The 14,302-nt window shown below is 41.5% G+C and overlaps 1 protein-coding gene across 4 annotated transcripts; it reads left to right on the top strand.

The window, feature by feature from the left end:
- The first annotated feature begins 701 nt into the window (after positions 1 to 701).
- Positions 702 to 13,881, top strand: MSANTD3 (Myb/SANT DNA binding domain containing 3). 4 transcript variants are annotated; one of them, XM_071736965.1, is made up of 5 exons: positions 702 to 1,051; positions 1,719 to 1,892; positions 6,405 to 6,709; positions 6,803 to 6,851; positions 8,211 to 13,881. In XM_071736965.1, the coding sequence occupies exons 3-5, from the start codon at positions 6,437 to 6,439 to the stop codon at positions 8,618 to 8,620; spliced, it is 732 nt and encodes a 243-aa protein (XP_071593066.1). In that variant the 5' UTR covers positions 702 to 1,051; positions 1,719 to 1,892; positions 6,405 to 6,436; the 3' UTR covers positions 8,621 to 13,881. The 4 variants fall into 4 exon arrangements, with proteins under 4 accessions (XP_071593066.1, XP_071593064.1, XP_071593062.1 ...); XM_071736963.1 differs by having other exon boundaries at positions 703 to 1,051; positions 1,719 to 1,904; positions 6,405 to 6,851; XM_071736961.1 differs by having other exon boundaries at positions 705 to 1,051; positions 6,405 to 6,851.
- Positions 13,882 to 14,302: the final 421 nt, after the last annotated feature.

The raw sequence follows: 14,302 nt of genomic DNA, 5'->3' as shown, positions 1-14,302 counted from the left end.
TTTAACTTGAAAGCAAAAGTACAGCCTGGAAAGAAACAATCTTCTCCAAGAGTTTCCCGAAGACATGAGAAGGTTATGCACAGCCCGAAATAAAACTAATCCGAACTATTTCCATCTTCCCCCTGACCCCACTTCTCTGGAACTGAAATGCACTCATGGGCTGGGAGAGATGACAGCCAGAGGCAACATCCAGGCAAGCAGAGCCCCAAGGATGACTTTTTAATGAGAATACCACTTTTTTTGTGAAGAAAAGCCCTACTCCCACTCTAAATCGAGGCAGTGTGGAGAGGGAAGGGGATGGGAAAGGGGATGGGAAAGGGGATGGGAAAGGGGATGGGAAAGGGGATGGGAAAGGGGATGGGAAAGGGGATGGGAAAGGGGATGGGAAAGGGGATGGGAAAGGGGATGGGAAAGGGGATGGGAAAGGGGATGGGAAAGGGGAAGGGAAAGGGGAAGGGACGCCAAAAAAGCAAGCCAGCCAGCCAGCCCCTGGGCCGCCGACCCAGCCCGACGTGGGGAAAGGGGCTTTGGTGTCATTTCCATCTCTGCCCGGGAGGGGACCGACACCTGCTCCGCAAGCCGCCGCGCCGCTCAACTTACCCCAGCACCCGGAGGGAGCCGGCGGCCACCGGCACTTCCCCGCTGCCGCACCGGTTCCTTCCCCTCGACCCGGTCGCGGGTCGACTCCCGGACCACCGCCACCACTACTCCCCGCTCCTCCTCAGGCAGAGGCGGAGGGGAGGAGACTGAGGGAGAGCGGCGCCGCGCCCCTCCCGCCGCTTTACGGCTCCCAGCCGCCGCCAGCAGGGCCCGGGGCGCACCGGGCGGGCAGGAACTGCGTCATACCAGGCACGGAAGGAGCGCGGGAGCCCGGCCGGCGGGGGTTGTGAGGCAGTCGGTACGGCAGCGGGGAGCAGAAGCTCCGCTCCGGCGGGAGGAGAAAGGGCGCGGCGGAGGAAGGGCGCGACACCCGCTCCCGGCCGCCTCCCCCCCCTGCCGCCGCTGGGGGCGCTGGCGGACACGCGCGTCGTTCCGCCGGGAGCTGTCGGAGGTAAAGCCCGAGCTGGCGTCTTGTGCCGCTGCACCGGGACGGGCGGGCGGGGTTGGAGACCCCACTTCGTTCCGCATCGAGGGAAGGCGGGGTGCTGCGCTAGGGACGTGCGGCCCAGCAGCTTCTCCCATGGCCCCGTGTCAGGTGTAGGCAGAGCTGCGCTGACCACCACCCCCCCACCGCCGGCCCGGGCCACCGTTGGGCGTTTGCGCGGCGCTGCCCCGAATAAACACCCAGACACGCACACACCTTCCGCAGCGCTTCTTTACCTGAAGGCTCGGGGTCCCTCGGGGAGGGTTCCTACCCGCGTCACGGCGGGCCCCGCCGCCTCTCCGGGGGAGAGAAGCCGGTACCGTGCCGGCCTCTGGAGAGGCGGGAATCCATCGCGGGGTTTGCGGGGAGCTGAAGGAGTGCCGGCGACCTGCCGGCGAGGAGGTGAGGGAGGCAGGCCCGGCCGGGAGCAAGAGACGGGGGAGGAGGAGGAGGAGGAGGAGGAAGAGAAGAAGAGGGGAGGGGACGGGAGCCGGCGGCGCTTTGTTACTCGGAGAGAGAAAACGGGGGGCGGGGGGGCCGCAGGGTGGGGCTGTCCCCGCCGGCCCCGGGGAGCGCGGTCTCGGCGGGCGCTGGGTGACAGAGTGACCGTCTGCCGTTCCTCCTGCCGCCGCAGATGTCCCTGGATCCGCTTCTCAGCCGCAGCCTGCATGCCCGCCCTGGGTGGAGCGGTCTTCTTTGTCGAGCCGGGACCTGCTCTCCTTTCTCCTTCAAGCAGAAGAGGAGCTAGCGAGGCAATAAAAGCAAGCTCGAGTTGATGTTTGAGAAGTTCGGGTGCAGGAAGAGTCTGGTAGGATTGGGGGTTTGTGCCTGTTTTGGTTTTTTTTTGATGAATTTTAGCCAATCGTGAGAAATAACAGCCTGCGTCCATTACCTTCCTATGCACAAACTGCTTTGGATGTCCTCCATAGGTAGTGGGATGACCCTCTTGAATTATACATATGCGGGGTTAGATGTAATGTAACGTTGTATGTATTTTTAAAAAATACATTTGCATTAATACGCGTGTAAAAATTACCAGGAGAATTTTAGGCAAAGTAACCTAAATTTTTACCAGTAGATTATTTTATTAATTTGCTGAATGATCCATGATAACTCTTAATTTGTATTACAACGGCATGGGGGGAGAAGCACTCAAAGAGGTCTTTTTATCCGATTATATGTAACAGTTTCCATGAAGATCTCATTCATATTTGTCATATGCATCTAATTAACTAGTGATTTCAGGTCTCAAGATAGACAGAGTCAGGCCTGGAACACTGATGGGAGCTGTGTGAGGAAAACATAACATCTGAGGAAGAAGCACACTGCTTACTGCTGGTTCTGTCATTCAAATGGAATATAAACCTGTTGTTGTGACTGGTTGGGGTTGTTGCATTCCCATGCCTTTCTTTCACCCTCAAACAGTGGATGAGAAGGATAGAATTAGGACTGATATCCAGTGCTGTTAGTTACTGGCTATGCTTAAAGCTTCACCTGCAATTTAAGTTGGAAAAATAAATTTTCTTTTTTCAATTGTTAGCCATTTCTGATAACAATCTTGTTGGCACTGGTAAGTGAATTCCATTTCCACACCATAAGTGACCACAGTTCACTAGCAAACTATTTTCTTTGGGTTTGGTAAGGTAACTTTAACATTTGGGTCAAGTTCTCCACCATAACTTTCTCTTTGCATTTTCTTGTGTCTAAAAAAATATTTCAGGGACTGAAAATGCTCACACATGCCAACCTGAAGTGATTTTTTTAAATGTGCTTCTTTGCAACTGGTTGGAGTTTCTGTGTATGGTTAGGTGTGTGCAAGCAAAAAATAATATATACGTATGAACATATGTGCACTTCTCATGTAATTTTTTTCAAGATATTCTTTCAGCAGATCACAGGGGAATTCCTTGTTGTGTAGTCACACAACATTTCAAAGTAAAATGTTTCAAAGTAAAAATTGGGACCAGAGATATTTTTGTTATTTTAAAGTGATAAAACTTTGTGTGAGAGCACAAGTACTTAGGACACAGGCTTGTTTTAAAGCAAGTTGTGAATTGAGCCATGCCAGAAGATATTTAGGATAATGTACTTCCTTACTGTACATATCATACATACTGTACATGTATCACTGGGCACCTGTGAGAGTGGGAGAGCCTTCCATTCTTTGTTAGAATTCACTGTCCAACTGGCCTCATGTGCCTACATGTTCCCAAGTCAATCTTATTTACTGTATGGAGTAGTCCCAGTAAGCTACCTCTATTTCAGCACAAATTCCTATAGGCTGTATTATATCCTGGGTATATGCCCTGGTAGGATCTTTTGGCCTCAAAATGGAAATTTTGGGGGCTTGTGAGTGTCCTTTCTCTTATTCTGCAGAGGAGCAGTGTGCTTCCAGAAGGTGACTGATAGGCACAAAGAAGAATAGGTGAATATAAATATATGGTGATGTTTTCCTCCAGCTTCTCACTATTCTATGTTCTCAGACATCTCAGAGTACTTTTTATTCACCTAATTGAAAATGGGCTTTAATGTATTGAAGCAAGCAGGCTAAACACATAAGAGATTGAGAAGAATCTTCAAGAACTCTTCTGTGTAGTGCATTAAATTGCTTTCACCAGTGCTCCAGTTCTTTTATGCATCCTAGATCATAGTCCTGTTTTTTGTTGGGTTTTTTTTCCATGGAAAAGACATAAGTACAGCATGTAGGAAAAAGTAGTTAGGAATGTGTATGGGAAAAGGAAGACTGTATTCTTCTCAGAGTAGGACCCGAGTTCCCCTTCTAAATTGTACAGTATTTGAGCTTATGATGGGGGATCTCAGATGCTACCACAGTAAAAAATAATAGTAATAAATGATAGTGTGTAGTATGAGAGTGATACTAAAGAGTTTGCTGTGGCTCTGTCCATGAAAGATGAGCTTTTATCCAAATATATAGTATGTTACATATATGAAGCTGTATATGGAAATATTTTAAATATTTACTGATACCAATTTATCTCTGCCTGAGAGAACTGTGTAGATAAATATTTAGCACCTAGAATCCATAAGTCCTGGTATCATTGTTTAGCTTTATGGACTTTGTCTCCAAAGTTCATTAAAATCCATTGTTTTTCTCATTAAAGGGACTTCCTTACACACAAACATCTCATGATTTTTGATCTGAGATTCTCACACCTTCTCAAAGCTAGAAACAAGACTTACGTGTATCAATGGAAGTCAGAATAACTTTGGATCACACAGAGCCTCTGATCCTGCTTTTTCAGGGTCATAATCTATTAACCATATGACTTGCTGATGGGACTGCTTTTTGTCCTGTTTCTCAGTGAAACTGAGGCCAAGACATGTTAGAATTTCGTTCAGCAGCTGGCAAAAGCATCTCAATGGTTTGGAATTATACAATAAGTATGTAAGTAAAGTAGATTAGTAGATAGAGGCTGTTCCATTACAGGCCTCTTATTTTACAGGTTTTGAGAGCTGTTTTATGGAGCTGTTACCATTTTTCAGTATCTTTTTTTGTTAGCAAAAAGCGAAGATAACATCTGCGTCTGAAGCATCTCTTCTGCAGATGCACATGTTCTCCCTATTAGACCCAGACATTATAATTATTGGTATATGATACTTTCAAGTTTATTTACATGCACTTATTTTGTTCTGTGAGATTGCAGGTGTTTATGAATTCCTGTCACCAACAGGTGGGGTGACTGAATTTTCACAGAGTAATAAATGACTTGATTTAGTGTGATGGAAGAAATGCTGGATGAGTGAACTGTCTTCCTATGCTCAGCCACCCAGCTCTCTTCATTCTTCCACCTTTTTCTTTCTTGCAAAATAAACAAGCTGTTCTGTAAGCAGCAAAAGTAAGAAAGCCTCGTTCCCTGTGGATGTTTCCCTTTGCCTCCTAAATCCTGTCTGCTGCAAAACTTCCAACTTTCCCATGTCCTCACGATATCAGCATTTCTTCAGCAACAGCAGAACTCCCACCAGCCAGAAACTGTGATAATGCTGGAACTGTGTCCAGCCAGTACATACCCAGTGACTGCCCAGTTGAACAGTGACAGAACGTACAAACTGAGTGTTTGTTTCCTCTTTTTTCAGTAGGGATACATCTTAGCTGTTGCTACTAACTTAACATATTTAATTTAAACTCAAACTATTACTTATTTCTGTACACTTTGTTTCAGATTTGCCATTCTAGGCTTTGTTCAACTGCCTTCTCTTATTATATATGTTCCATCAAGCCTGAGTTTGATGATTCAAACCAGAAATGTGAACTCAAACAGCATTGCTCCCCCTTTTTCTACTTAATTATACACAAGTTTCAGCCCAAAATGTAAAAGTAATTGGGGTTACACAGTTGTAGTGGGAGGGAATGGTAGAGAAGTGTGGAAAGATAAAAGATAAAAAAAAAAACCTACATTTTGCTGCACAGTCATGTGCTAATACTTCAAGGAAACACTGTTTCATCCCTTCCATTATGGCTAAGAATGACCTGACATCAGCTGCCCTTTTCCTACTGTGTATGTAAGCCTGAGGCTTAAGAAGAGAAACAGTCATTAAGTATATAGCAGTGGCTATAATCTGTGAAATTCAGCCAAAATTCATTTTAGCCTGGTCAGGAAGAGTGCCATGCATGCAGAGTCAGCAATGAAGGGCAAAGGACCTGTACCTTCAGAGCAGTTCATTTCTGTAATTAACTAATGTCTTCTTGAAACCCTTGCCTCTTCTCAGTGCTGTGATACTGGTCAGGAACTCACTGCCTCTTGGATGTCAGTCAGGGAGCAGGGGAGAGAACCAAACCGACAGAAGTCCTTAAAAAGAGAACTTCATAGTTTCTCACCTGTGTTTCAAATGTTGTAGAGAGGGGGGAGAAAGCAGTTATACTCAGTCAACAAAGGCAGAAGAGGGTGTTTTATGTAACAAAGGAAATCTGAAACTGCTAAAGGTTAAACCTGAAACTATCAAGGGCTGAGTCTCAGAGCTCAGGGTGAAACAAAGTGCAATGAATAGGAAAACAAGTAATTAAAAACAAGTTGCTAACTAAATTGAATACTGAGTATTTTGTATCAAGATACATTGTATCTTGACAAAGACAGCAAGGGTTTCCTCCTTATGGTGTACTACTTCTGTAACTGCCAAGCCACAAAAGTGGAAATAGAAAACATCATATAATTATACTATATCTTACCTGAATGCTTCTTCATGTACTCTAGAACTATTCACAGGCTGTTATAGAAAACTAAGTGTATCAGAAGCTATGCTTAGGAGTAACCAATCCTAATTTGTGGTTTTGTTTGTTTGTTTTTCAACATTGTTTTTGTAGGATTTTTGGCTTCTTGGAGAAAAAAATAGAAAATGCAAAACGAAATAATAAAGCCTGCAAAATACTTCTCAGAAGTGGAGAAGAGCGTGCTGCTTGCATTAGTTGAAAAATACAAATACGTGCTTGAATGTAAAAAAAGTGATGCAAGAACTATTGCTCTGAAGCAACGTACCTGGCAAGCACTAGCACATGAATATAATTCACAGCCCAGTGTATCCCTGCGAGACTTCAAACAGTTAAAGAAATGCTGGGAAAACATCAAGGCACGGACAAAAAAGATAATGGCACATGAAAGGCGGGAGAAGGTAAAAAGAAGTATTAGTCCACTTATAAATACTCACATCATAGGGAAAGAGAAGATTTCCAGCATAATGCCTGAGCAAATGTACTTTTTGCAGAGCCCACCAGAAGAAGATTCTGAATATCAGCCTGATGCTTCTAGTCAAGGTATAAACGTTACTGTAATGATGCAAGTGGTTCTGTTTTGTTTGTGATTTTGCCCATGATTCTCTTTCAGCAGTATAAATCTCTCCCCTTAGCTGTGACTGATGGAAAGTAAGTCTAGAAAAGTAATTTAAGACTTATGAAATACTTCTGATATGAGATACTTATGAATGACTTCTGATACCAGACTTACGGTATCAGAAGACTCCATGTATTTCCCTAAGCCTCCAGGAGTTAAACTGAAGTTGTACTCCATTTTTTTTCACTTTTTGCATATCTCCTACTTTGTGGCAAGCATAACAGTAGCTTAACCCATGCTTTCCAAAAGATAGTCCTTCATAATGTCTTTTTGTGGAAAAAAAGATTGTCTGAGCATTAAAAAACCAAAATCAAACCAAAACAGCAGCACCATACCGATAAACTGTTATCAGAAGACAAGGGTTTCATGTAGATCTTTCCTCCTTTGTTTTCAAGGACTGAAAAGAGTATGTAGAGCATATTTCACACTGCAGTCCACATGGGAGGATGGCCTTTTTAAAGAAGTTCAACACTACATTCCTCTTTGTTTGGCAAACACACATGAAATAATTCAAAATAATTCATAACAAGATGGGAGGGTGGCTATAACAGTTTATTAAGTCAGGATCACACAGTAGGTTGTCCTTGCTCAAAAGACAACAGCAACTACATTGCTAGATAACATTCTTGTAATAACTTTTTTGTAATTGTGTTTGCTATAGTAGTAATGAGGATTTCTAAAGGAATGTATTTTGAGACCCTTATTTGCAGTGTTTACTATTTTATTCCACAAGTAATTTCTCTTACTTCAGTAGACTTCATATAACCTTCTCAAAGTTAGAATAATGTAATTTTTTTCCTAAAAATATACACCACTTCACTTACAGCATGTACAGTAGCAATAAGCAAGGAATAAATAGTATTCTTTCCAGTATTCTTTCAGTCTCTTGGTATTAATGTTGATGCAGCTCTTCACCTGACACTCAAATCTTCCATAAAAACATTGCAAGGCACATGGATATGGTTTAAACAGCTGCATTAATCTGCAAACACCTTCAGGCTCAGTCACCTAAGTTTAGATCTCTATGTATAGATGTCTTCATTCACTTTATTATATTGAGCTCCTCTTCTAGCCATGGAGGTCTACCAACAGAGCCTTAAGTGGTTCACTTCAGACCATTGTGACCTTGGTACTCTGTAAGAGCATTATTTAGTAGCTCCTGTATTGTGGTACAGAAGCACAAGTTTTAGCTGTATACACCAATAATTACATTATCACAAGTTTGTGTTTCTAGAGAGAGAAGAAAGGAATACTGTAATGCTTTTTGCTCTTATGTCTTGCAGAATCATTTGTTGTCTCAAACAGAGAACTTTGTGATGAAGAGAAAGTGTTGGTACATTTCCCAGTTTGTGAAGGTACCTCCCAACCTGAGCCTTCATGTTCTGATGTCAGAATAGCATCTGATAAGAACTACAGAAGTAAAGCGTCTCAGGAAAGTGCTCTGAAAAAGATGCATGAGGAAGAACATCATCAGCAAATGTCAATTTTGCAACTGCAGCTAATCCAAATGAATGAAGTTCACGTGGCAAAAATACAGCAAATAGAAAGAGAGTGTGAGATGGCTGAAGAGGAACACAGGATAAAAATGGAAGTGCTAAATAAAAAGAAAATGTATTGGGAGAGAAAACTGCAGACCATCACAAAAGAATGGCCTGTATCATCATTTAACAGACCCTTCCCTAACTCACCATAGAACATAAAGGGGCAGAGAATCAGTCTGATTGAGCACATTTATGAGTAATGCACACTGGAAAGAAGTTTTTTTAGTGTGAATGTACAGTGACAGGATAGGTGCCCAGTTGATAGTAAACACTCTTTAATTAACTTTTAGGGAAACAGTGGTAGAATCCATCAAGGGGAAAATCATATTGTTCATTTGTAGGTAGTTCTGATTTGTTTAACTTTCAGACATGCACGGTGCTCTAAAATGTGAACACATTTTCTCCTCTCAGAATACCCTAATAACCTTTTGAAATTTAAGGTACTCTGGGTATTCTTACATTGTGTAAGAAAACTTAACAGCTTTAAACATCAGGTTATAGTGTTTATTTCTATCTCTTCCTGTCTACCATTTCTTCAGTGAAGGCAACAGCTGGAGTTGCTATTGAGACAAAAAGTATTGAGACAGGTATTGGTTGGATTGTTATGCTGGGGTTTAGAAAAAAAAACAAACCAGACCAACCAAAAAAAAAATCCAACCACTCTGTGCTTAGTGTAGTTCATACCTCATTCTTCATAGAAGACGTGAAAATGAAGGAAATGGCAAAAGGACCTCTGCAGTATCTGGGCTCTTTGCCTGTGAAGAACAGTAATATTTTCCAGCTGACTGGCTGATTGAGAGAATGGTTCTTTGAGCCTTGACCCTTAAGAAGTGGGAAAGAAGGTGACTTCTTCCTCCAAAGCCTTTATGTTTGTCTTCTGTGTTCCAGGCCCATTTTTAGTTCAACTAAAATAACCAAAATAGGAGGGCCACATGCTACTGCCAGCACTGTGTGCTGTTCACCTGGAGTCACTCTGAGGGCAAGAGCTTTTAATACTTCATAAAGCTCCTGGTGAGCCAGCCAGTCCTTTGGCAAAGTCTCCCTCTGTTTCCCCATGCAATACTTGATGGTGTAGTGGGATTATTTTGGTCTCTCCCTAGCTAGAAGAGAAGACCAGGTCTCTCCCTCTTTATCTTCACAAAAGGGTGAGAAGCAGTTCAAAGGAATCATTCCTGTCTTGGAGCACTGTTCTGTTTTGTTCTGTCCTGTGTGTTTTACAGTGGTGTGTTTCAAGCCTTTGCTGTCAATGAAGGGTGATGGATGTGATTTGTAGGAAAGCATTCACATGAAGGTCCCTTCAGAATTTGGGGGCCCAGAATAGTAGGTGATAGGAAAGCACAAATAAGGATAATCCTTCCCCAGGCACTCATTTAGTTTAGTAGGGCAAGGGTTAAGAAATTGTGAAGTACAGAACTCCTCAAAGATTCGTAACTCCTGATGTATGAAAAGCTGTTTTACAGGAAGGTGTACATCATTTGAAGAAGTGAAAAAAATTAACAAAATCATGATTTTTCAGTGAAAAACCTAAGTATCCTGTTATTCAATAAAGTGTTTTCAGATCATGATTCTTGAGGGCAAGTCCATACAGTGACCAATACAATCAAATGAGAGTATGTTACAAAGCCTACAGTCCCAGTTACACTCCCATCTCTTCCCTGGGTGTTCATTCTGGTGGAGTGAATTTCTTTTGGTTTTGTTTTGGGTTTTTTTATGTGTGTTTCTTTTTCTTGAGCTGCTTTCCCTGCTGGTGATTGATCTTTGCAAACACTGCCATTATCAACCACAATACTCACTGTGGTACATGCATTGCTTCCTTCAACATGCTAACCCCAGCGATCTCAATGGGAGTGATTTATTGCAACTTATGTGACAGAAAAAAAAATTCTTTCTCCTGCAAGATCAAAAAACCAGGCCACGTATGAAATCTGAAAACAGATCTTGTTGACAGCAAACTCAGTTTTTTTATTAATTGGCCATTTGAAGGAAGCACGGGACTTCCAAAAAAAGCTATCGTTATGGACACTTTTTCTTTGAATGGAAACACTGTTGGAAGGTAGGACAATCCTGTGGGATAACAGTAGAGGCAAAAGAAAGACATAAACAAGAATGAGGACCTTTTTGTTCTGAGGTTGTGTTCTGTGGTCTGGAAGATGAGTCTGTTATTTGAGTGGCTATGACAGTTGCTCAAGCACCACTGAGAAAAAATAATTGGGAGGATGATTTGTCTTGACCAGTGATGGGGTTCCTTCCACACTACTTCTAAGTGACAGTAATTTGAAACTATGACATTTAAACTTTGTGTGTTAAGGTGTCAAAAGTTTGAAAAATGGAGACAATTTCAGCACTGTGAAGAAAGCAAAAACAAGAGAGACAATCCAGGTCTAGATAGCCCAGTGAGAAGGTATGAAATAGTCCAGGGAGAATCTCATGATATGTGAGATAAGGGTAATTTCAGCTCCTGACAGTTATACCATTGATCCTGAAAGATTGTTTTATTTTTATATTAAAAAATAATTTTAAATATGGATGTTTTCAGACTCTACTAAGTGGGCCATGCCTTGCATTTTGTTATATATTCTTATTCTGAGACCAAAAGTTACAGTTCTTACAATAGACCCATTTAATTCAGCTTCTATTTAAAAGAAACAAGATCACAGGAGAAAAATAAGAGCCAAAATGAATATATGAAAGAAAAAGGACGGCTACTACATTTACAGAGGAAGAATGGGAATGTCACACCTAACACAAATGATACAAGATGCTTTTGTGGTACAGGTAATAGATGGCTTACTGGTGACACAAGTTTCTGCTTTCCCATCTGTTGTTTGTTGCTGTAAGGTTGAGTGGTAGACACAGAAAAATGTAAAAGATGAACAAGATGAAGTGATGTATCTCCTTGCCTGGCTTTTGCTTCTTCATCTAAAGGCTTTATAAAGTGATTGGTGTGGTGGCATGTGGCTTTTACAATTTTTAAACTTTTTTTTGTTTTTTTTCAATTACTTCCTCTGGTATTAGGGTTTATCTGTTCTTTGAATTTTCTTGTATGTAAAATAGCCATCTGAGACATCTGTTCCTCTCCCTTTTTTCTAGATTACATCATTGAGATACTTTCACATGATTGTGTTTTCCTGTTAACCATTTGGCCAAGCTATATAGGCTTTTTCCCAAGTTTTTTTCATAGATAAAATACAGCAGTATTTTAATAAGAAGAACATGCCTGTTCATCTTTCGGTTTGTTACAGAAGTTGCTGGCAAGAAAGAACTTAAAAGATACAGTGGGCAAAATGATCCCTGCTTAACTCCAGAAGAAAAAATAAATAGCAGACATGTAGTAGCCATTGTTCTCAGCCTCTGTCTTCTTACTAAGAGAAACCATGCCCTATAGGCAAGGTCTGGTGAATTCCTTTACACTTTCCAAAATGACACTAGCCTGACTCTTAAGTGCTATCCTTGTTAACTTGTTATTTGGTGTAATCTATTTGTTGATTTTTTTCCCCCTGTATTTCTTAAGTCTGTGTTCCCACTTATTTTTTTAACCAGCAATATGAGCAGAGGATTTCACTCAGAGCTATGTGTTTTCCTCTTTCCTTCCTCTTGGCCAGATTACCTATATCACAACAACTAAACTTGAACTGCGGGCTTCTCAGTCATGGTCTTCCTCTTCCACAGAAAGCATATTCAGTGAGGTGAGGACACCTTTTCTACAGGTGTCCATGCATTCTGAATACCAGACAAAGACTAAGAAACACATTTTGGAGAGATTTTGAAGAGAGATGAGTGTAAAGAGAAGGGCTGTTCAGAGAAGGGCACTTTCTGCTTTCTGTCTCCATGTAATTCTGGGAGAACAGTTTGTGACTACGAAATCAGTCATCAGGATCAGAGTTAATGTACTAAAATGAAGCTGTGTAAGTGGTTCTGATTCCTCAGGAATCATTTGGGTTCTGCAGAGGATAGGCTTGGGGTTTCCAGACAAGGAAGTTCCTTCTTTCTGGGTAGTAAAGAGTATCAGTAGGAGATTTTCAGAGACTTCCTCAAATCAAGGCTCCTGCCTTTTCTTGCGAAGAAATAACCCATCCTGCATCCTATTACACTATTTCCTCTAACACCCTGGCTGCTCTTTCACAGGAGCAAGTGGTCTTGATGTTTTCCATCCATCTTCTCAGTGATGTTTCTTCCTACACTATGGAGAGGTGTTTAGCCAGGGCTGAAAGACCCAGCCCTTCCCCCCAGCCAGGCATTGTTCAGAGCAGTGGTCCTTACAGAACAGGGGCTGCTGGTGTGGCTGAGCTCAGAGCTGAGCCTGCAGGGCTTAAATAGTCCTGGATGAGCCCTGTGACAAGAAATAGGAGAGGTGGCTCAGGGCTGCTCTTTGCTGAGTTGTTCCTCATTTAGTGCAGCTGAGGATGTTGCCTTGAATATTGTTTAATGGCCATTTATCTTTGTGTGTTTCCAGTACCAAATCTTAGCAGTCTCCCAAGGATTTGTATGATTACTTAGGTGTTTTTCAGTGACCTTGTGCAGATTATTTCATTTTGGTAGTTGTAGGTACAGTGACTTTTATTATCTGTCCTCCTTCTTCCTCACTTGCATTATAATGCTTCCAGTTTCACTCTGAATCTCTGTGGTTACAATCCTTACAGCCCCACATCCATGCAGTAGAATACCTTCAGATATTTTTCTCATTACATTGAAATGATAAAACTGCTACACATATATATATTGTGACTTTGGGGGCAGGGGAATTACATGTAAATCTTAAAAGACCGTTTTAATTGTATTTTTTTCCAGGCAAGTAAAGTCCCTTACAAGTAGTCCTGTGATTTTGTATGTTAAACTATCTTGTTCAAAACTATTTTTATGACTGATTCATCTTAGTTGTTTTCGTAAGATAACTGCCTGTCTTCTTGATTTTTCTGTTTCTTCTCAAAGCAGCTGACTGTCAACACATCATCACTCTTTCTGAATTTTTTTTCTCTAGTTAGATATTCAGAAATGTTTCTGTACAAAGTACTAATGTGTACTAAAGCAAATGCATTTAGGCTAATAAAACAAGCCAAGTAACAAGATGATAAGATAACACGCAGTGACTGTTAGTATAATTAAAACATTACAGAGGACAGCTCTGTACATTTGATAAAAAGATAGAAAACACTTTGTTGCTATCTATGAGGATAGGCTAATGATATATTTTTACAGTGGAAGCAAGCAATGATCTGTTTCCAGTATCACAGATTAACTTCTGTGCTGGTGATTTACAATGGATTTTATGTATTAGAATTTTTTTTTCTTTTGATCATAGAATTAGATAAAACATGAGAAAATTACATTATTTCCTTATATGTAAAGAAGGTGCACATGGAAATGTGAGAGTTTTCTGGGCCTAAAACAAGAGCAATAAAATAGAAAGTTACTAGCTGTGGTTCTGAACATGTTACTATTCTGGTGGTGAAGGGTTTAGGCCTCCCACTACGTTATCAGTCATGTTAATAACACTGAACAAATGTAAAACTTGCAAAAGCAAAAATAAAAATAAAAACAGGCTGGTATGTTTTTCAGAGCGAGTCAGAAGTGAAGACAGCTCTTGGCTGTCCTAAGAAGTAACACTGTCACGTATGTCCCTTGTGTGGTCTTCACCTTCCCTGATGACTCTTTCCTTTGAGATTCTGAACACCATCCTATTCACAGCTCCAAGTGCATGACAATGAGAAAAATAACCAATCAAACAGGAAACCTGCCAGAGTTAGTAGACCTCAGTCTTTACTGAATTCTAACAATTTTCTGAGACAATGTTATCCAGACACTGTAGAAAGGCACGTGAAACTTGCTCAGCATAA

This window comes from Heliangelus exortis, chromosome 2 (genome assembly GCF_036169615.1).
Source record: "Heliangelus exortis chromosome 2, bHelExo1.hap1, whole genome shotgun sequence".
Lineage (NCBI taxonomy): Eukaryota > Metazoa > Chordata > Aves > Apodiformes > Trochilidae > Heliangelus > Heliangelus exortis.
This window is presented reverse-complemented; position numbering and strand designations above follow the sequence as displayed.

Excerpts from the sequence above, each read along its gene's own strand:
- MSANTD3 (XM_071736963.1), top strand. The coding sequence starts at position 6,437 with ATGCAAAACGAAATAATAAAGCCTGCAAAATACTTCTCAGAAGTGGAG. Across the intron at positions 6,852-8,210 it reads GCCTGATGCTTCTAGTCAAG|AATCATTTGTTGTCTCAAAC; the intron begins GTATAAACGTTA and ends TATGTCTTGCAG.